At 44.0% G+C, this 22,067-nt stretch overlaps 1 protein-coding gene across 3 annotated transcripts; it reads left to right on the top strand.

Annotated features, from left to right (window-relative positions):
- Positions 1-6,230: 6,230 nt before the first annotated feature.
- On the top strand, positions 6,231-20,192 carry LOC139581472 (rho guanine nucleotide exchange factor 37-like). 3 transcript variants are annotated; one of them, XM_071411263.1, is made up of 15 exons: positions 6,231-6,379; positions 6,868-6,939; positions 7,879-7,956; positions 8,564-8,919; positions 10,251-10,380; positions 11,019-11,166; positions 11,332-11,531; positions 11,683-11,813; positions 12,512-12,616; positions 13,067-13,180; positions 13,367-13,684; positions 13,924-14,061; positions 16,040-16,235; positions 16,593-16,807; positions 19,477-20,192. In XM_071411263.1, exons 4-15 carry the CDS (start codon positions 8,575-8,577, stop codon positions 19,681-19,683), a joined length of 2,247 nt encoding a protein of 748 aa, XP_071267364.1. In that variant the 5' UTR covers positions 6,231-6,379; positions 6,868-6,939; positions 7,879-7,956; positions 8,564-8,574; the 3' UTR covers positions 19,684-20,192. The 3 variants fall into 3 exon arrangements, with proteins under 3 accessions (XP_071267364.1, XP_071267363.1, XP_071267365.1); XM_071411262.1 differs by lacking the exons at positions 6,231-6,379; positions 6,868-6,939 and having other exon boundaries at positions 7,774-7,956; positions 8,568-8,919; XM_071411264.1 differs by lacking the exons at positions 6,231-6,379; positions 6,868-6,939 and having other exon boundaries at positions 7,844-7,956.
- Positions 20,193-22,067: the final 1,875 nt, after the last annotated feature.

Here is a 22,067-nt window from a genome sequence, read left to right as displayed (position 1 = left end):
AGACATGGACAAGTGTATATTTCCATGCTGTTGCTTATTGCCTTCAAAGCTAATGAGTATGAGTATATATATAACTCATAGAAATTCATGTGTAGGCCTAATTGTATTGCAATGCATTGGGTGTAAATACATTGGGGGTCTTCGCTGAGCATTGTACAGTACTGAAGTAATACTATCCTATAGGAAGAATAAAGCAGTTCCATGTACTGTTATGTATGTCAGTATTCACGTATTACATTTGAACTTAATTTCCCCTAAGTCCTGACTTGCGAGGAGTACAGTTTGTCAAAAAGCGTGCTGTCTTTAGCCTCTAGCAGATGGATGGAGTTTAGTGGTAGGGAAGGGGGGTTGATACACAAAGTACACCGTTCCCCTGTCGCTCTCTCTTGACCACATGCTGAACTCCCCTGCAATGGAACAGAGTGATGCTCCATGAGGAAACACTCAGAAATGGTTGGCCTATTTGTCTTAAAATGTTCCATGAATATGAGCCATGCATGGTCAGAGACAGACAACATCTGTTTTCACTCCTGCAAACATTAAAGAAATTATTAGGTAGAAGAAAAAAACTAGATATGGATAAATTATAACCATATGTTTATTTCAAAGACCTCCACTAGGACTATTACCTGATCTGGAATGGATTATTATGATTATATACCATAGTATATTTGAATATTGTTAAATTTTTTATTCAAGATGAAAAACCCATGTCGATTTTGAAATAACTACAGTAAAATAATCCAGCCTCGTTTGGGATGGCTACAGCTGTGGTGTCAATGGCCTGAAAGAGAGGCTACAGCTGTGGTGTCAATGGCCTGAAAGAGAGGCTACAGCTGTGGTGTCAATGGCCTGAAAGAGAGGCTACAGCTGTGGTGTCAATGTCCTGAAAGAGAGGCTACAGCTGTGGTGTCAATGGCCTGAAAGAATGGCTACAGCTGTGGTGTCAATGGCCTGAAAGAGAGGCTACAGCTGTGGTGTCAATGGCCTGAAAGAGTGGCTACAGCTGTGGTGTCAATGGCCTGAAAGAGTGGCTACAGCTGTGGTGTCAATGGCCTGAAAGAGTGGCTACAGCTGTGGTTTAGAGTGGATACAGCTGTGAGGTCAATGGCCTAAACGAGTGGCTACAGCTGTGGTGTCAATGGCCTGAAAGAGGGGCTACAGCTGTGGTGTCGATGGCCTGAAAGAGTGGCTACAGCTGTGGTTTAGAGTGGATACAGCTGTGAGGTCAATGGCCTAAACGAGTGGCTACAGCTGTGGTGTCAATGGCCTGAAAGAGGGGCTACAGCTGTGGTGTCGATGGCCTGAAAGAGTGGCTACAGCTGTGGTTTAGAGTGGCTACAGCTGTGGTTTAGGTAGTTTACCCCCGGTGATGCCTCTGGAGAGCCTTGCGGTTGAGGGCGGTGCAGTTGCCGTACCAGGCGGTGATACAGACCGATAGGATGCTCTCAATTGTGTGCATCTGTAAAAGTTTGTGAGGGTTTTAGGTTACAAGCCAAATTTCTTCAGCCTCCTGAGGTTGAAGAGGCGCTGTTGCGCCTTCTTCACGACCTTGTCTTTCTCCACTGGTTTCTCCACTGCTGTTAAATTGCGACTCCACTTTGTCCCTATTCATTTCACTTGCTTGATTGACTTGCGGAGCGAATAACTACACTGTTTATATTCGGCCATATTCCCAGTCATTTTTCCATGGTTAAATGCGGTGGTTCGTGCTTTCAGTTTTGCGCAAATGCCGGCATCTATCCATGGTTTCTGGTTAGGGTAGATTTAAATAGTCACACTGGGTACAACATCTCCAATACATTTCCTTATAAACTCACTCACCGAATCAGTTTATAAATCGATGTTATTCTCTGAGGCTGCCCGTAAAATTTCCCAGTCCGCGTGATCAAAACAATCTTGAAGTATGGATTCCGACTGGTCAGACCAGCATTGAATGGTTCTTGTCACGGGTACATCCTGTTTGAGTTTCTGCCTATAGGACGGTAGAAGCAAAATGGAGCTGTGGTCGGATTTGCCGAAGGGATGGCAGGGGAGGGCCTTGTATGCATCATGGAAGTTAGAGTAGCAGCGATTCAGTGTATTGCCCGCACAAGTGCTACAATCAATGTGCTGATAGAATTTAGGTAGCCTTGTTCTCAAATGTGCTTTGTGAAAATCCCCAGCTACAATAAATGCAGCCTCGGGATATATGGTTTCCTGTTTACATGGAGTCTAGTGAACTTCCTTGAGGGCCATCATGGTATCTGCTTTATGGGGGATATACACGGCTGTGACAATAACCGATGAGAATTGTCTTGGGAGATAATATGGTCGGCATTTGATTGTATGGAATTCTAGGTCAGGTGAACCATAGTACTTGAGTTCCTGTATGTTGTTATGATTACACCATGAGTCGTTAATCATGAAGTATACACCCCCTGTCACGCGCTGACCTTAGATATCTCTGTTTTCTTTATATTTTGGTTAGGTCAGGGCGTGACTAGGGTGGGTACACTAGTTTTTGTATTGTCTAGGGTTTTTTGTATGTCTAGTGTTTTTGTAGGTCTAGGTGATTTGTATGTCTATGGTGGCCTGATATGGTTCCCAATCAGAGGCAGCTGTTTATCGTTGTCTCTGATTGGGGATCATATTTAGGTAGCCATTTCCCTTTGGTGTTTGTGGGATCTTGTCTAGTTGCCTGTCAGCACTCGTTTGTATAGATTCACGGTTCGTTTTGTTATTTTGTTAGTTTGTTCAGTGTTCATTCTTTAAATGACGGTTGTAATGTTGGTAAGTTGACGTTGCTCTTATATCCAATAGTTCTTACCGCCTGTATGTAATAACACTTAAGATTTTCTGGGCAAACAATGTAAGAAATAATACATTAAAAAAACGAGGCGACCATCTCTGTCGGCGCCATCTTATTGTCTTCATCACTCTAAACAGGAAGTGGCGAACCTGAGTTGGGTAATTCTAAGCATATAATTAGATAATAGAATTAGAATACATTAGGAATTAGAAGAAATTTGAATATAAATGTAATAAAATCTTTATGATTCTAAGAACATTAGTAAATGTTTGTGCTATCCGGGATCTTTGGGACATTCTTACAATAAACCTTAACCCCTACCGTAACCCTTACCTAACCTTAACCCATATCTTAACCATTTTACATTTAACTGGGTAGGAATGTCCCAAGGATCCCTGAGAGCAAATACCCATTAGTAAAGGGGCACCCTCAGTGGGGTGGAATTTTCAGGGGAAAAGTAGAAATTAGGTAAAGCCTGAAAATCAGTTTCTTCCGGATGCTTTTGGTTTTCACTCAATCGTTACAGAGGATTATACCACAGAGTTTATCAACCCAGAGGCACAGCATTTCCGTGAACGCTTGCAAAACAGACCAAGCAGACCAGGCCGGGGTTCCGGTTTTGAGAAGTCAATGAGAGAAGTGAACAATTTTTCCTTAGTAGTTAATGTTCTCAAAATCTAAAATGCACAACCTAGACTCTAGCCAATCTCGTAAGTAGTCGAACATGTTATTACTCCAACATTGTGAAAGAGACAAATTGACATGTTAACATTTTTAGTAAAAAACAACTTTATATTGAAGGAATGCCTTTGATTTAATGGCCTGCACATGTGCAGTTCGGTGCGAGATGACCTTTAGACCCAATGACGTGTTGCTGCACATGTGCTTAGCTAGCCAACATAGCCATGACATCGCCTACAACTGTGATCGGGAATTTCTATTGGAGAAGCAGTCTCTGCCTATATTCATACTGTACTGTCTGTCTTTGATTATACTTTACAAATGGCACTCGTTCATGTAGCACTCCTCACAGAACACAGGCATAAATACACTGCGGATAATGGGGAACATTGGCGACACCTGGAGTGTGGTGGAGACAAGCACAAAGACAGGGGAAACAGATCAGGTTGTGACACAGAATAATAGATGTTTGGCGAATCTATGAATTACACTACCGGTCAAAAGTTTTAGAACACCTACACATTCAAGGGTTTTTCTTTATTTTTACTATTTTCTACATTGTAGAATAATAGTGAAGACATCAAAACTATGAAATAACACATATGGAATCATGTAGTAACCAAAAAAGTGTTAAACAAATCAAAATATATGTATTATTTAAGATTCTTCAAATAGCCACCCTTTGCATTGATGACAGCTTTGTAGAAAATTGTCAAAATAAAGAATAACCCTTGAATAAGTAGGTGTTCAAAAACATTTGAACAGTGTATGTACGACCACCACGGTGTAAAAAGTATCCAATTGTCATACTAGAAAATGGCTCAACTAAAAGTCACCCCAAAAAATACTAATTGAGTAAAAGTCTAAAAGTATTTGTTTTTAAATATACTTAAGTAAAAGTAGAAGTAGAAATCATTTCAAAAGTAAAAGTAGAAATCATTTCAAATTGCTTATAATATGAAAATAAGACAGCACCATTTAATTTTTGTAATTTTATTTACGGATAGCCAGGGGCACACTACAACACGTAGACATCATACACAACCAAAGCATTTGTGTTTAATGACTCCTCCAGATCAGAGGCTGTAGGGATGACCAGGGATGTTCTCTTAATAAGAGTGAATTGGACCACTTTCCTGTCCTGCTAAACATTGTAACTTTTTGGGTGTTAGGGAAAAAGTACATTATTTTCTTTCGGAATGTAGTGAAGTAAAAGTAGTCAAAAATATAAATAGTAAATTAAAGTACAGATACCTAAAAAAAACCGACTTAAGTAGTATTACTTAAGTACTGATGACAGCTGGAGATTTTGCCACTCAAAATATTTTTGTATAGAATCTTTCCAAAAGCATAGTCTGTCGGAGAGGTTAATATGAATTTAAAGTCATTTGACATGATTTATATGAATAGCGTCATGAACATTGAAATGAACAAGGGAGAGTTTATCCCATACTTTACAATAAATCTTCTGCAGTGGTCTTAGGTAGTCTCCGATTAGGCTATTCACTCCATCGTTACACTGCTGTGATCGCCATTCAGCACCATAGCACCGTGCGCCTTTGGAAAAGCCCCCCTCTGTCTCAGAAGATGCCCTTCTGGAGGCATGCAGCCATAGAGTCATTATACAATATGTACGTTCAACCTTCTGGCAGCTATCTGGCTCATAGTGTATGGCTGTGTTCGTGATGATCAAAACTGTAATGGGTAAATTGTGACCGACTGATCTACAACTAATGAGTAGTTGTTTATGATGCATGTTTTTTGTAGATCAGTCAGTTGGAAGTCGCCTGCACCTTTGGCTGTGATATCGAACACACACAATGGCTCCCGATGTTTTACCAAGCGATGCCACTTCCTATTATACAGGTCATAGGTTAGTAAAGAGGCTCCACCCTTAGGGTTCAGATCATTTTGTAATCTTGTTTTTTAGGCCAATTACATTTTTATGGCAGGGAAACAAGTGCCACTAGATGTCCCCATAGTACAGGCTACTGCCATCAACCTACTGAAATTGGGGCACATATAGGTTAGGTCAAATTCAACTTTTTTACCAGGCGTAATCAATACAATGGAAAGGTTAGTGACCCGACATCTCAAGAAAAAATAAACACTGAGGTGATGTCAGCCTGGACTGGCCAAGCTGTTCTTAGAAAAGGGACGTGATTGAGGGTTCAAAGACGTTCAGCAAGAAGATAATTATGATGTGAAGAGTGGAGGATGTTTACTAGTCTGAAAGATATTTTTATCCCCCAGTCATTAGGACCCACACAACGGCCATGCAGTTTCCTGCTATTTCTGGAATCCAAGTGTCCACCCCTGTGGACCGAGAGACTGGGCCCGAGAGACTGGGCCCGAGAGACTGGGCCCGAGAGACTGTTGTACAATCTTTTGTCAGCAGTAGACTACTTACTGTATTTAAATACTCAAATTAAAAATAGTCATCGTCACAGATATATATAATGTAATTAATTCAGTTCTGCAGAATTCTTTGGCCTAATTCCAATGTTATAAACTCAGACGGCATGCCTGAATGTTTAACATTCCTACGGAATCAAGCAGATATGTAGTTTCCTCATACTTGTGTGTTCCTTGTTGCCCCTGAAATAGTTGTGTCAGTTAGTTGAATTGTTCCTCTGTACATATCTGACAAATTCCATTAGCCTAATGATAAACATTTACTGTGAACTCCATATGATGTTATTGTTTTGTGCTGAGACACACACACACACACAAAAAAAACAATAGGCTACAATGCATTGCACTGACGTGACGTCAGCCTTGCCTGGCGAACCTGTTCTTAGAAAAGGGACATGTGATTGAGGGTTGGAAGACACACAACAAGACGTCAAGGCGCGTGTGTTAAGTGACAGTGCTGCCTCCATAGACTAACAGCTACAATTTCTAAAGGTATGTTCTCTCTATTAAATATTATAATGTTATCCCCTTGGATAAGAGTTCTCTGTGTGCGCACTGACCTTGTAGTTGGAGCACCACATCTTATGCGAGGAGAAGCTGCTGTTGCTTTAAAGCCAAAGGTCTGTTTCTCTTTCTGTTATCTATATTTCATGTGACTAACTAAGTATGTGACTAGGCTATATCTTATTGCACTGTGTTGTAATATAACTTCATACCATGTTTCCGATCTATCACTGATCTATATGCAATCTTGTAAAAGGAAATGTGAATTTATTAGAGCCAATCTACTGCTGTAATCCTTCTACAGTCTAGTACTGTACTACATCTAGTACAATCTGTAGAGGTAGTAGGCCTAATGTACTACTACAATCTGCTACTGTACATTGAACTGGGCCATGACCTGCAGTAAGAAAGGAAGATAATTATGATGTGAAGAGTGGAGGATGTTTACTAGTCTGAAAGATATTTTTATCCCCCAGTCATTAGGACCCACCCATCGGCCATGCAGTTTCCTGCTATCCCTGGAATCCAAGTGTCCACCCCTGTGTATGGTAAGAGTAAGTTATTTATGTTGCATGTTGTAAAATATTTTGTGAACAGTAGACAATTTTGTGAAATGAAATACTCAAATGAAAAATGAGTTTGTCATTAGTTTATTTAAAACTACAAGTCATCATAATGATGACTCCGCAGGTAATTAATCCAGCTCTGCAGCATTCCTTGGCCCAGTTCCAATGTTATCAACTCAGACATGCCTGAATGTTTCACATTCCTATGGAATCAACCAGTTAAAAATGTAGTTTCCTCAATACTTGTGTGTTCCTTGTTGCCTCTGAAATATTTGTGTTAGTTAGTTGAATTGTTCCTCTGTAAATATCTGAGAAAATGGCATTACCTTCATGATAAATACTTACTGTAAACTCCAAATGATTGTATTGTCTTGTGCTGAGACATCCACACAACGGACACGTCTAAATTCTTACAGACGGAAAATCAATTACAATTACTTGACAATTACTTGAGCGGCAATTGCCATTGAATTCCCTTGGAGCTTTTACTTCCTGTGAGAAAACATCAGTCGGCGTGGCGCTGTGTCTCCACTTGGTGGGCCAGCCTGTCTTCTTAAATGGGGGCCAGCCTGTCTTCTTAAATGGGGGCCAGCCTGTCTTCTTAAATGGGGGCCAGCCTGTCTTCTTAAATGGGGGCCAGCCAGAGCTTTTGCCTGAGCAGGCGTCACTTCCTTTTTACAGGCCGCTGCATTCAATCAGCTGATTCAGCACAGAGAGAGGCTGTGTGCTGTGTCTTCTCTGGCCTCCACACTGCTATAGCCTATCACCTCCTCCCTGCCTCCACCCTTTCCCCCTAACAAACAGCCCAGCTGACCCTCCCATCCCCCCACAAGCCTCCACTCACACACCCATGCCACATGAAGCCCAGCTCTTAGTGAGTGAGTGGAACAAGTTACACCAGTCTTTCTGTGTGTTGGCCAGGCAATCGAACGCAGCAGCAGCAGCACACGCCACTGTCCCACAAGCTGAGCTGCGTCTGATCCCAGTCCTCTACTCAAGGTATTGATGCGCTTTAATGGCTGTTTTCTGCTGTCACTCACTGAGAAACGTCTATTTTCAGCCTGAGGTGAGGTTGTTGCTCAGTGCGACTATTCTTTTTATTGGATGTTTAAAGTAGAAATCCAGAGACCTGGGCTGTTATGGTTCTGTCTTTGTTTTCATTTACATGTTAATTATGACTCATTAGATACAGATACAACATGGTAACTTTTGTTCGGTTGTAAATCACAGCCAAACCACACTGAAAAGTACAATTAATGTTGAAGTCACTGCCGGTGACTGTCCCTCCACATGGTTTTACTCACTATTCCTTTGACACAATCAGTCAAACACAGGGGCTGCCTTTTAAACAGCTAAACAGCATTACATTGAATGAAATCTGCTAACAAGTGAAATTGCTTCAGCGGCAACAGCTTTTTAAGAGCAGGACCATCTCGTTTGAACACATCGTATTCCAGCTCAGAAGACAGGCAACAATGCAAAGTAGTCTCCTCATGTGTCCTATAAGCCATTCAGCCCCACTATAATAACACTGCCACGGGCTGCTACTGCTGGGTGGGATATAGACCTCAGGCTCACATGGAGCTAACGTCCTTTTCTCCGACAGACAGCCCCAGCATGGAGAGCCCCTTGAGTGCAGAATCAGCTCCCCCAACCCCAGCTCCCAGAAACCATACTCCTTCTCCAAGTCCCAGAGCTGAGGCCCAAGAGTTGAGAATGGAGGAGAAAGAGAGAACAGCGGACACAGAGGAGGACCCTATATATCTGTCTCTGTTATCAGAGGTGTCAGTGCTTGTGGAGGAGCCAGCAGAGGATGCATCAGAGAAGGCTGAGGAGAGGGCTGAGAGAGAGGCTCAGAGGCAGCTCCTGGCCACAGAGGAGCTGGTCTACACAGAGAGAAACTACCTGAGACTCCTCCAGGTCTGCACCTGCACCATCAGGAGCAACCTGCAGAAACTCCAGGTATTGTGCTGCATAGGGCTAAGAGGGGTTTTCTGAACATGTAACCTGACCAGTGAAAACTCTGGCCCTACTGGGACTACAGTCAATTGACCGCTCTCTAAGGTATGGTTATCTTGAAGCACCATGCTTTATTTCCTTTCACGTCTCGGAAAGTTTTTCAATTACCATATAATCGAATGTCTTTGATTACAAGGCCACGCTTAAAACGGGAGTCTCGTAAAAACAGGATGGTATCCCATTTTATGGGGTGGAAGACGGGCCTGTCTATGCATCAGCCAGTTGTAATGATGAAGGGAATAATGTAATTATATGTGGGATAGAGGATGGCGGGAGGAGGATAGAGAGATGGAGAGGAGGAGGGGATAATGTAATTGTACATGGGAGAGAGGATGGAGGGAGGCGGATGGAGAGGAGGAGGGGATAATGTAATTGTACATGGGAGAGAGGATGGAGGGAGGAGGATGGAGAGATGGAGAGGAGAGTGGGATAATGTAATTGTATATGGGATAGAGGATGGAGGGAGGAGGATGGAGAGGAGAGGAGGGGATAATGTAATTGTATATGGGAGAGAGGATGGAGGGAGGAGGATGGAGAGATGGAGAGGAGAAGGGGATAATGTAATTGTATATGGGATAGAGGATGGAGGGAGGAGGATGGAGAGGAGAGGAGGGGACAATGTAATTGTATATGGGAGGAGGGTGGAGAGAGGAGGATGGAGAGGAGGAGGGGATAATGTAATTGTATATGGGAGAGAGGATGGAGGGAGGAGGATGGAGAGATGGAGAGGAGAAGGGGATAATGTAATTGTATATGGGAGAGAGGATGGAGGGAGGAGGATGGAGAGGAGGAGAGGAGGGGACAATGTAATTGTACATGGGAGAGAGGATGGAGAGAGGAGGATGGAGAGGAGGAGAGGAGGAGAGGAGGAGGGGACAATGTAATTGTACATGGGAGAGAGGATGGAGAGAGGAGGATGGAGAGGAGGAGGGGATAATGTAATTGTACATGGGAGAGAGGATGGAGAGAGGAGGAGGGGATAATGTAATTGTACATGGGAGAGAGGATGGAGAGAGGAGGATGGAGAGATGGAGAGGAGGAGGGGATAATGTAATTGTACATGGGAGAGAGGATGGAGGGAGGAGGATGGAGAGGAGAAGGGGATAATGTAATTGTATATGGGAGAGAGGATGGAGAGATGAGGAGGAGGGGATAATGTAATTGTACATGGGAGAGAGGATGGAGAGAGGAGGATAGAGAGATGGAGAGGAGGAGGGGATAATGTAGTGGTGGGTGAGCAGTAAAGTCAGTCTGTACCTTCTCCCCTACCACAGCCACAGCTGCCTAACCTGGACAGCATGTTCCTGTACATAGAGGAGGTGATCGACGTGTCAGGGCGCCTCATTAGCCTCCTGGACCAGAAGCAGTTGACACCCCATGATCCTCTCTTCCTGGAGACTCTATGTAAGTAGTAAGAATATTGCAGCGCTGTATCAGTACAGTTTCCTTGGCTGGACTACACCTAGTGATTCTAACTCCCGGGTAGTTAATAATATATTTGCACCTGCACTACCACACCTACTAATCCTATGGTGCTATCATGAACAGGCTCATTTCCACCCCCTCTGTTGATACCAGCTGCTTGTCATGATGTGTTCTACATGGCTGTGTGTATTAAAGTCCTATTAGTACATTTTCCACCATGGTGTTAGACAACACTTACACATACAGTCCCCCTTGCAGTCAAGCTGCTTGGATGGGTCAGCTAGATAGCGAAAAACAAGAAGTCTCTCTCTGTGGCGGCGGTTATATTGTTAGCCTCGGTTATATTTCAATGTGGAGCAAACAACAGTGCCAAGTTCCTTTTATCCATTATTTGTTTACCTTGCTCAGCACCTAGACTGCTAGGTGTTCAAACGTTGATCTTTTCTGCAGAGATCAAACCTGCAAGAATGACTACACAACAGCAACAAAATGAAACGCCTTTATATATTCATTTGTATCACCTTAGCAACGTTCCATGGGATGGATAAAGGACTACATGGGAGGCATACATGTACATTTATATCACTTCATGAATACTTGATTCATATCCCCTTCAGGTGATGCCTTCCTCAGTCTATCAACAGACATGGAGTCGGCATACAAGGAGTACCTGGCCAACTACAACACCGTCACAGCGTTAGAGAACAGCTACAAGCAGAAAGATGCCCTGTGGACTGAGATAGTGAAAGTCATCAAGTCCTCAGCGTATGTTCATATCTCCCTCTGCGTTCCTGTTCCTACCATTCTTTGTCTCTAAAGTCCCATTAAAATCCACTACTGAAACTGGCCCCATCTCTATTGTGTTATGAACCTCCATGTTTTCTCAATATAAGTCCAGGAAGTATGATTAAGTGAGACTGTTGTGTACAGGCCAGAGGTGAATGCCACCTCTCTGAGCTTCTTCCTGGTGATGCCAGTCCAGAGGATCGCCCGCTACCCTCTTCTCCTCCAGACCGTCATGAAACACACAGAGCCTGGGCACCCGGCCTACTCTCTTCTGGAGCAAACTGCCCGCACCGCCATAGCCCTCAACTGCAGGATCAATGAGTACAAACGCTTCAGGGAAGTAGGTGAGAACATGAGCTAGCGATCACCATCTAGTAATCATTCCCTGTGATTGGTTCTACTATTCAGACAAGGATGAGGAATTGATAGATTGTGGCCCTTGCCTTCACTTATTCTTGAACACCCATATTAGAATTTGGTGTCTTGTCATCACAGCCGACAAATACAAGAAGACGGAAACCCTGACGATAAGGGATAAGATGAATCGTCTGAACAGCCACAGCATCGCAAAGAAGACGGCCAGACTGAGTCAGTTCATCAAACATGAGACGGGGATTGCACCAAAGGTAAGGTACTGTCTGTGCCGGTCCTTGTTAAGATCACTCAGCCATAAAATAAAGCTACACTTTCTACAAGTAAGGGAAACAAATGATATGACTAGTGTTTACCTGCTGTATTCAAACATTGATGCCATTGAGGGGCATTTGTTACATAAAGTATGTAGAGAGTCATTGAACACAATGACTCATGTTATGCTGGAGGATTCTCACATGGTTATGAGTATTCCTTTGCGGACATTTTTATACATATTATTCATCAAGTCACAAACTGAAGCTCTGGGTCATTTTTAGCTATGGATGGTAGAACTACCAGAACGTTCCTCTTTTAATATCTGTTCAGATTTATAGAGTTTACTGTTAAAGGGTTTCTTTGGGAGTTTGGCAATGAGGCCCTTGATCTACTTCCTCAGAGTCAGATGCACATGTAGATACTATTTACGTCTCAGTGTCCAGTATGAAGGAAGTTAGAGGTAGTTTCTAGAGCCAATGCTAACTAGCATGCTAGCAGATACCAATAGACTTTGAGTCATCGCGCTAACGCTAGTTAACATTGGTTCCCGAAACTACCTCAAACTTCCTTCCTACTGGACACAGAGATGTAAAAATATCCATGAGTTCATCTGACTCTGGGGAAGTAAATAAAAAAAACTCATTGCTAAAATCCCGAAGTGTCCCTTTAATAACTTCCCTCTGTTCAATTCCAGCTGGTAGATGAGGAGTTTGATGCCTTGGAGGGATTTTTCTATCTCCTTGAAAATGGTATCACCGTGCTACATGAAAATGTGGAGACATATCTAGACCATCTACAGGTGAGCTTTTGTTGACCCTAGCCCTTTGTCATGCAGACCAGAGTAAGATCACCATGACAACACTGGAATCACTTTGTTTATGTGTGGCTTTCCGCTCAACGTATAATTAGTGCACAATCCCTTAGCATTCACTTCTGGCTTGGCATCCTCTTCCACTAAAGAATGGCTACAGCTCTGATCTGAAATACTTTTTTTTATTCTTCAGCGGTGAGCAGTTGACAATTTAGAGGCAATGTAACTGTAAGAAAATCAGTTTAAAGTATTCCGCCTGCTACTCACTGCCCCACCTAATATGTGAATGCAGTCCCTCCCTACTGCCAACAACCACAGCCACCACTGCCGCTCATAGACCATGCATTACTGACACTGCCACACAGATTTGTGTTTACGTTTCCCCCCATGTCTAATTCTAGTTCATGTTGTAACTTTCCTTCCATCGTTATATTCCAGAGGTTTCTTAGCTGTCGACCGGAGGAGTTTGATCTTGACATGGATGGTGAGAAGCCTGCTATATGCTACAAAGAAATCATAACAGCACTGAGACAATGGATACTTCCTACATTTGTAAGTTAAACTACAGTACCATGTTGTTATGTTACAAAAATAGGCATCAGAAAAATACTTATGCCTATTCACTTTCCTTCTTGTCAGCCCTGTCCTTCAGGCTTCAGATTACGCTGTCTGGACCTCACACTTGTATCTCCCCTCCCCCACTCATCCCTCTATCCCCATCCCCCTCTCCCTCTCCAGGAGAAGAGGATGAGGACTTTGGTCCACAAGCCCCTCTGTGCCCTGAGAGAGCTCCTGGCGGGGCCTCGTAACCTGATCAGTAAGCGTCTGGACAAGCTGCTGGACTACGAGCTGATCGAAGAGAAGCCCAGTCTGAGCTACGATGAGCAGGCGGTGGCTAACACCTATAAGACCATCAACACCCTGCTCCTCAACGAGCTGCCCCGGTTCAACGGCCTGGCCCTCACCCTGCTCTGGGGCATGCTGGGGGCTTTCAGCTGCCTGCACAAGGACCTGGCTGCAGACATGGAGCAGCTCTTCCAGGGTTTCACCCAACAGGTACACAATAATACAGTACTGGAGTAGAGGGGATGACTAGCATGTTTATTGTGGAGGTACAGACAAATGCCTATTTTTCTCTATGATCCTAAAGGCTACATTAGTTAAGTAGCAGATTGCTTATGTATTTGTTACTACTTTTAGAATCAGATTTTAGTGGGAGCAAAAAGCAGAGATGTCGCTGAGGTTAAACTTGACTATTTGTCTCATCTTACTTTGTTTAACATGTCTCTTTACAGCTCCCTGGAGCCGAATGCAGCTCCCTGGAGCCGAATGCATTCTGGGAGTGGGCGGAGTGTTCGGTGCTGGAGGGTGCGAGGAGGCTGGAGAGCCTGTGTTGGAATGTGAAGGACCAACTCAATGCTCCCATTGTCCAGGTCAGTCTCAACAGGAGCACCACTATAATCTGTTTGGTGGCGATGGGACTTGTTGTTGAGTAACATTGCCAGGGACAGTGTGTGTACACATCCACAGCCCCACAGGACTTGTCAAATAGCAGCAGGATGATTCATACTACACCTACTTTATTCACTGTCAATGTTCTGATGCCGCATTATGTGTTTGGAATAACCTGAATTGGATCATGATTGCTATTTCTACTAGCCTTGGGGTTGTGGTGTTAACTGTTGAGGGTTCTGAGGAAGTTGAGTCACCTGAAGGGACAATATTGGTACTAAACACAAGCCCATTTGTGAAAACCAACACACTAGAACACGTCATGTCACAACTCACAACATTAACCTATATTTCCTGTAATAAACCCCTCGTCAAAAATGGCATACTGGAAATTCCATTACATTTTTCCCCCAGTCGGAAACAGAAACCACCATTCATTTTGCTTGGTCATAATACAGCAATAACTTTACTCTGGCTAGCTCATGGCTCCTATCATCACCACACCACTGCTCATTACTTTAACTGATGAGAATGTGAAGCTGCCGAGTGGGGAGGGAGGAGGAGGGGAGAGAGGAATGGTGTAGTTTAATCTTCCAGACTAATCTAGACATCTCACAGCCCATGTTATAAGCTGGACTTTGTCTGCGGTGTTAAGGAGCAGCTCTCCTGGCTGTAGGCCTCACAGAACCACAGCAACCTATTCCCTATATAGTTCACCAGCCCTGCTCAAAGGTAGTGCACTATATAGGGAATAGGGTGCGATTTGGGACATTACCAGAGAATGTAGCTATATGATAGTAATGAGACTCAGCCTGTCAGGTCTACAGGAATACATGGCAGCACTAGGGAGGATGGGCTGCTCATCTGTGGCTAGAGATGACTCCTACTTACAGGTACCAGTTCTACTGTGGCTAGAGATGACTCCTACTTACAGGTACCAGTTCTACTGTGGCTAGAGATGACTCCTACTTACAGGTACCAGTTCTACTGTGGCTAGAGATGACTCCTACTTACAGGTACCAGTTCTACTGTGGCTAGAGATGACTCCTACTTACAGGTACCAGTTCTACTGTGGCTAGAGATGACTCCTACTTACAGGTACCAGTTCTACTGTGGCTAGAGATGACTCCTACTTACAGGTACCAGTTCTACTGTGGCTAGAGATGACTCCTACTTACAGGTACCAGTTCTACTGTGGCTAGAGATTACTCCTACTTACAGGTACCAGTTCTACTGTGGCTAGAGATGACTCCTACTTACAGGTACCAGTTCTACTGTGGCTAGAGATGACTCCTACTTACAGGTACCAGTTCTACTGTGGCTAGAGATGACTCCTACTTACAGGTACCAGTTCTACTGTGGCTAGAGATGACTCCTACTTACAGGTACCAGTTCTACTGTGGCTAGAGATGACTCCTACTTACAGGTACCAGTTCTACTGTGGCTAGAGATGACTCCTACTTACAGGTACCAGTTCTACAGTGGCTAGAGATGACTCCTACTTACAGGTACCAGTTCTACTGTGGCTAGAGATGACTCCTACTTACAGGTACCAGTTCTACTGTGGCTAGAGATGACTCCTACTTACAGGTACCAGTTCTACAGTACTGGAAAGAAACAGGATCGCTTCATTAGCTACTCTTAGGTGACATAGTGAAGCCATTTAAACTCTAGAAGTCACCCTGGCTGGAAGCTGAACAGGTGAACACCAGTGATAATGAACATGGTGAATGACTAGCTGTCAAAGCCATTGCTTTACTATGTTCCTGATGGTTCCTTATCAGTTCCAATAGCTCTACCAGAGTCGTGTTCATTAGGGCACACCTTAGCAAAATGTTTAACACATTTTTGCAATGGAAATAAAGAATTGACATTTCTTATTGAACGAATTCAGGTCCTCCCTCCCTATTTGTCTTCTCTTCCATTTGGTGTGCAATGACCACAACGCTGTCCTCCCAGCCTCTCAGCCCTGGCTCTCAGAAGCGTCTGAAGGTCCTGACAGACAAGCACGGCTCAGGGAAGATCTACCAGCTGACGGGTCATGTGGTGGGGACCAGAGACCTGGACCTGAGCCTGAACAGAGGAGAGCTGGTGGCCATCATCAGTGAGATGGACACACGGGGGGACAAACGACGCTGGCTGGTCGACGCTGGGGGTAAGACCACCAAGACATTTAGCCTTTTCACTAGAAGGGCTGATCTTTAAAATACAAACAGCTTTACATTCTAAAAGGAAAGTCAGTCCTTAATTCTGTCAATGTAGCAGTGAATACCAAACCATAATGCGTATAATGCTGCTTCATTCACCACCAGTTAAGGTGGAGACATCTAATGGTTGTTTACTGTTACTGCTGCACGGGTACCATTTTGATCTGTGCCAGTGAGATCTATCAAGCCAAATAGATTTGATTAATTATAGGACAACGTGGTTTATATACCGTACATCTCATCAGATTATAATTACTTATGAATTCACATCTTCCAATCATCCACATCAATCTCCCTGTGTCCAGGTCCAAGAGGATACGTCCCCTCCTCCAAGCTGGTACGTTACCACCAGGTAACCATGGACCCTCCCCCATCCCCTCATCTGATCACTACCATGGATCACGCTGGGGGGGTCAGACGACACTCCTGCACGCCTGACGTCAGGCGACCCTCCTGCACCCCTGATACACCCCAGCCCCGACTCGTGAGGACTATGTCGATGACAGTTCCCTGCCTCCAGGTCAGTGACACTGAGCTGCTTGCCCTTGTCAGCCGGGTTGAACTGCAGAGTGCCCCAAACCTTCTCCTGAGTGCTTTATTCATTTATTTGTTTTAGTTATTCAAACATCATCATACATTGTTGGAGTGTCTCTCTCTCTCACACACACACACACACACACACACACACACACACACACACACACACACACACACACACACACACACACACACACACACACACACACACACACACACACACACACACACACACACACACACACACACACACACACACACACACACACACACACACACACACACACACACACACACACACACACACACACACACACACACACACACACGTAGAAGAAGTGTCAAGGCACATCATTGTATCTGGGTTCGGTTTGTCTGTGTGGCTGAGCTGTTGAAATGCAGCTCTCCTGGTTGCTAAAGTGAGTGATTCTCCTCGTGACCTTTGGGAGGCATCTATCATACTCTTATAGCCAGCCCTCTTCATGCACCGCTAACAGTATGATCACTAATCATAGGCAGGTGACATGAGGTCCTGCTAAGGCTTTGATTCTTCAACTTGGGTGGTCCGTTCTTTCTGTCCAACATCCTTGCCATGGCTAAGTATGTGTCTGTCAGAGCAGAGGAGACCGTGGTTGAGCTCAATTCAGAATTCCAATTGAATGCTTTACATTTTTACTGAATTTGAATTTAAGTAGTAAACAAGATACAGAATTACAATTTGAATTAAAGGAACAGAATTGAATTCAGTAAAAGTCTATGAAATTCAGATGCCTCTATTCTATAACAGGTGTAGTCTATACAAATATACACTAGGTGTACAAAACATTAGGAAACCTGCTCTTCCACGCCAGGCTGACCAGGGGAATCCAGTTGAAGCTATGATCCCTTATTGATGTCACTTGATAAATCCACTTCAATCAGTGTAGATTTTATGTTTATTTTTTTATTTAACCTTTATTTAACTAGGCAAGTCAGTTAAGAACAAATTCTTATTTACAATGACGGCCTAGCTGAAGGGGAGGAGACGAAGGATTTTTAAGCCTTGAGACAATTGAGACATGGATTGGGTATGTATGCCATTCAGAGGGGGAATAGGCAAGACAAATGATTTAAGTACCTTTTGAACAGGGTATGGTAGTAGATGCCAGGTGCACCGGTTTGTGTGTCAAGAACTGCAACGCTGCTGGGTTTTTCACGCTCAACAGTTTCCCATGTGTATCAAGAATGGTCCAACAACCAAAGGACATCCAGCCAACTTGACACAACTGTGGGAAGCATTGGAGTCCACATAGGCCAGCATCCCTGTGGAATGCTTTCGACACCTTGTAGAGTCCATTCCCCGACAAATGGAGGCTGTTATGAAGGGAGTGCAATTCAATATTAGTAAGTTGTTCCTAATGTTTGGTATAGTCAGTGTATAAGGTAGGGTCTAATATAATTGCATTGTTTGTTGAGAAATATAATTAGCTATTCTAAGCACTAAGGTTAAAAGAGTAAGGGGGGAATTCTGACCTGAGTTAAGCGTGCGTAAATGTAACGTAATTACCTTTTTTTTAATGCCCTTTTCTACTCATATGAATAAGGTTGAGCAAACCTACCAAGTGGAAAAAGCCTTTACTTTATTTTTTCAGACAAAAAAGTTATATATTCTTTGATATCTGGTAGTGTGACATGTCGGATTCAGTGAAACTCATGTTCTATGACTGAGCGGAATTTCTTTGAATTGCAATGAATTAAATTATATTTCATGTCACTGAAACTCAAATCAAATCAATTGTCTATTATATTGACAAAATAGTCAAGTGACCACTCTAACAATGGAAATACACGTCTTCAAATATGAAAGGCAGGCGGGAAGAAGCAAGATCAGGCAAGACCATTCTAGCCAATAAAGGGGAGATGGGCAGGTGAACAACAGGCCATAGAGATGGATGACTCACCTTTTGTATAGGTGTCATTTTGGCGTATGTGAAAGCATGGGCAATTTTAAAGTAGTACATTTTATTCTTCTTCATTGGCTGATTTGCTCCCAACAATATGAATCCCTACCCAGTTGACTTCTTTAAAATGGTGGAAGCCCTCAACGGCAATGTCCATGCTAAAACAGGTTATAGCCGTGATGAGTCCTCTGTCTCTGTGACAACAGTCACAACTCTGATGTAGTCTATTTGTTGCCAAAATGCCATGTGCGTCCACTTATATAAGTGCATTCGTAACAACCTAACCATTATTGAACATATTTTTTATCAAGTAAGCCTTACATGTAGCAAATTAGCAATAACATTCAACACCTCCATACAAAAATTCCTCAGGGGCTTATTTCTGCTTATTTTTGTGAAACCTCTCACTTCACCTCTTCCTCTCTGTTTAAATAAAAATTCCACACCCTGTGTCGTGTGACTAATTCTGAATTGAGCCCAACCCTGGAGGAGACTGATGGTGATTAGTAGTCCAATACCATCACAGGCCACATGGCGGAGCCATTAACCTGCACCTACATGCCCTGCTGATGTTTCTCTAGTTATGTTGTCCTGAGGTGAGCTGTGTTTTCCAATGGCCACCAGGCTAAATACAATCAATCTCTGGGGCATCATGCTCATTAATAAAACCTTGTTTGTTCTGTCTGTTCTGACCTCTGCGGTGTCTTTGCAGGTGCTCGCAGGCTATGACTTCATGGCGAGGAGCAGTCACGAGGTCTCTCTGAGGGCGGGGGAACCAATCAGAGTCCTGGAACCCCACGACAAGAAGGGTAGCTGTGACTGGAGCCTGGTGGAGGTGCGGGGGCAGAGGGGGTACGTGCCCTCCAACTACCTGACAGTGATGCCCACATCCACGACGCCCACCGCCCCCTACCGCTAGGGTTGCCCCGGGTAACCAGCCACCAGCCGGTCTGAGCTAGACACTGCCACTCAACCCTTCATTGCCACACAGCTCATCTTAGCAGGGGAAGCCTACATCCACAGGAGAGAGAGAGAGAGCGAGAGAGAAGGAGAGTTTGTGAGCTGTTGATTGAATCACAGATTTGTGTGTGAAGTGGCGAGGCTGGCATTTGCAGGTAGAGTGCTCCAAGCCCTCAACTGCAGCTCTTATTAGAAGCATGTAAGTGGGAGGCCGCTTCCATCACCAGGAACCAGGGGTGCAATGCTGCTTTTTCCCTGGAGAGACTGACTGACTGACAGGCAGGTAGGAATGCCTCAGCACAGCATGATGATAGAGGAGAGCAGGCAGTCCATCAAGCTTATCTGTCTGTCTGGAGTTATCACTCTCTCACTCTCTTACTCACTCTCTCTCTCTCTCTCTCTCTCTCTCTCACTCTCTCACTCTCACTCTCACTCTCTCACTCTCTCACTCTCTCTCTCTCTCCCTCCCTCCCTCCCTCCCTCTCTCTCTCACTCACTCACTCACTCACTCACTCACTCACTCACTCACTCACTCACTCACTCACTCACTCACTCACTCACTCACTCACTCACTCACTCACTCACTCTTACACACACACACACACACACGCTACGTAGTCTGGGCGCTGGCAGTTAAACAGATGGAAATAAGTATAAACTCCATTTTGATGTACCACTAACAGGTGACTTGGCCACTGACGCTGACAGTAATGCAGTTTATGCTCAGGCAAAATAGTTTTCTGATTTCTAGGAAGAATGAGGTCGGCAAACCTTAATGCTAGATTGCATGATCAAATAAGGAAAGTGGATAAGAGAACTTGTTCAAATGGACGAAGCGGATCTAGTTTGATTCCAGACATGAAATGGCAGCAACGGTGTGTTACTAAAGCAATGACATCATTAGGTTGATATGGCTTTAATAAGACAGTTGTTGTACTGCAGCTAGCGGGGCCTTCTCATTGGTCCATTACCTGGTGCTGCATCTGGGCTGCATCTGTGCTGCATCTGGGCTGACTGGTCTAGACAGACATAACTGTCTTCTCTCAGCTGGCCACAAGGGGGCACACCACACCAGCGCTCACCCAGCAGATGTCTGTAGGCTTTACATTTAGCCTCTTCATTATTAGCTCAGTCGACAGTTACAGTGACGTTAATCTTCTGGTGGATGTCACACAACCTAAACATGTTCATATCTTACCGGTGTGGTCATATCATTCCTTTTACTGTCAATATCTGCTACATAATATGATCTAAAGAGAATGTCCTCTCTGTAAGCCCTGTCAAGGTATAGATGTCATGTTTTTTGAATTGTATTTATTTCATTGATTTAACACAGCAGGACCGGGCGTCAGGCTTTTTATAATCATTTCTGATGAGATGAAGGAAGAAATCGCTGTTTGAAAGGGAGCACGGCTCTGTCAGTGCAGCAGTGTCATTGTTATGCAGATTGGTGCAGAGTAGTCACTGTGCCCTGGGTAATACAGCACTCAAGCTGGGTATGCAGCTCTTCAGATAGTCACCTCTATTTTACCATGTTGACTCAGAACAGGATTTGTATTAGGCTCTAAGATGGTGCAGTTTCTGAATTTTAGATATAATTTATGCAAAGGCCACATACCTGTGTGGTGGTCTATATGAGAGTTATGATAACAGAGCTTTCACTATGTTAGCACTACGTAAATGGATGTCAGGGCTTTTAATGTTGTACTTATCCAAACGATGCTACTGAGTGACACGTGTCGTCCTCCATATGACATTTAAACGTGTGGCGTATTCTGTGTTTGTGGTCGTCACTGCCTCAGCTAAGGACGGGTTGTCACCAGGGATGTGATGCAGTGACTCCCTGCAGCTACCGCTAACCCTAGCATGACAGAACCCTACGCAGCTCTAAAAATAAACGTTCTCTCATTCAATGGTTCTATAAATAGCCCACTGTCTGTATAGGATCTTCTGTTGGACCCTTGGCCTCCCCCCGCTGGTCACTGTTGGAACAGCAGTTTTACTCCAGCTACCTCTTCTGGGTGGTACATCGCATAACAGCTACTGCAATCCTACCTCTACAGTGTTTCTGGGCTGCTCCTGGCGTAATGCCATAAGGGAGTAAACAGAAAGCAATTAGATTGGTTTTACTCTCTGTCTTAGATAATTGGGCTCCTGATTGTGAGGGTAATCCAGGGATTTTAGCAGGCAGGGCTGAATCAAGGCGTCCATGTTGTTTCTGTCAAGGCGTCCATGTTGTTTCTGTCAAGGCGTCCATGTTGTTTCTGTCAGAATGTAGATCAGCGGCTGCACAATAACAATGTCTATCTGGCTGGGGTTTAGAAGGTAGTGGTGAGACAGGGT

The sequence above is a fragment of the Salvelinus alpinus genome, chromosome 7, assembly GCF_045679555.1.
Source record: "Salvelinus alpinus chromosome 7, SLU_Salpinus.1, whole genome shotgun sequence".
Taxonomy (NCBI): Eukaryota; Metazoa; Chordata; class Actinopteri; order Salmoniformes; family Salmonidae; genus Salvelinus; species Salvelinus alpinus.
This window is presented reverse-complemented; position numbering and strand designations above follow the sequence as displayed.

Excerpts from the sequence above, each read along its gene's own strand:
- LOC139581472 (XM_071411262.1), top strand. The coding sequence starts at position 7,808 with ATGCCACATGAAGCCCAGCTCTTAGTGAGTGAGTGGAACAAGTTACAC. Across the intron at positions 7,957-8,567 it reads ATCCCAGTCCTCTACTCAAG|CCCCAGCATGGAGAGCCCCT; the intron begins GTATTGATGCGC and ends TCCGACAGACAG. Across the intron at positions 14,062-16,039 it reads TCAATGCTCCCATTGTCCAG|CCTCTCAGCCCTGGCTCTCA; the intron begins GTCAGTCTCAAC and ends CTGTCCTCCCAG.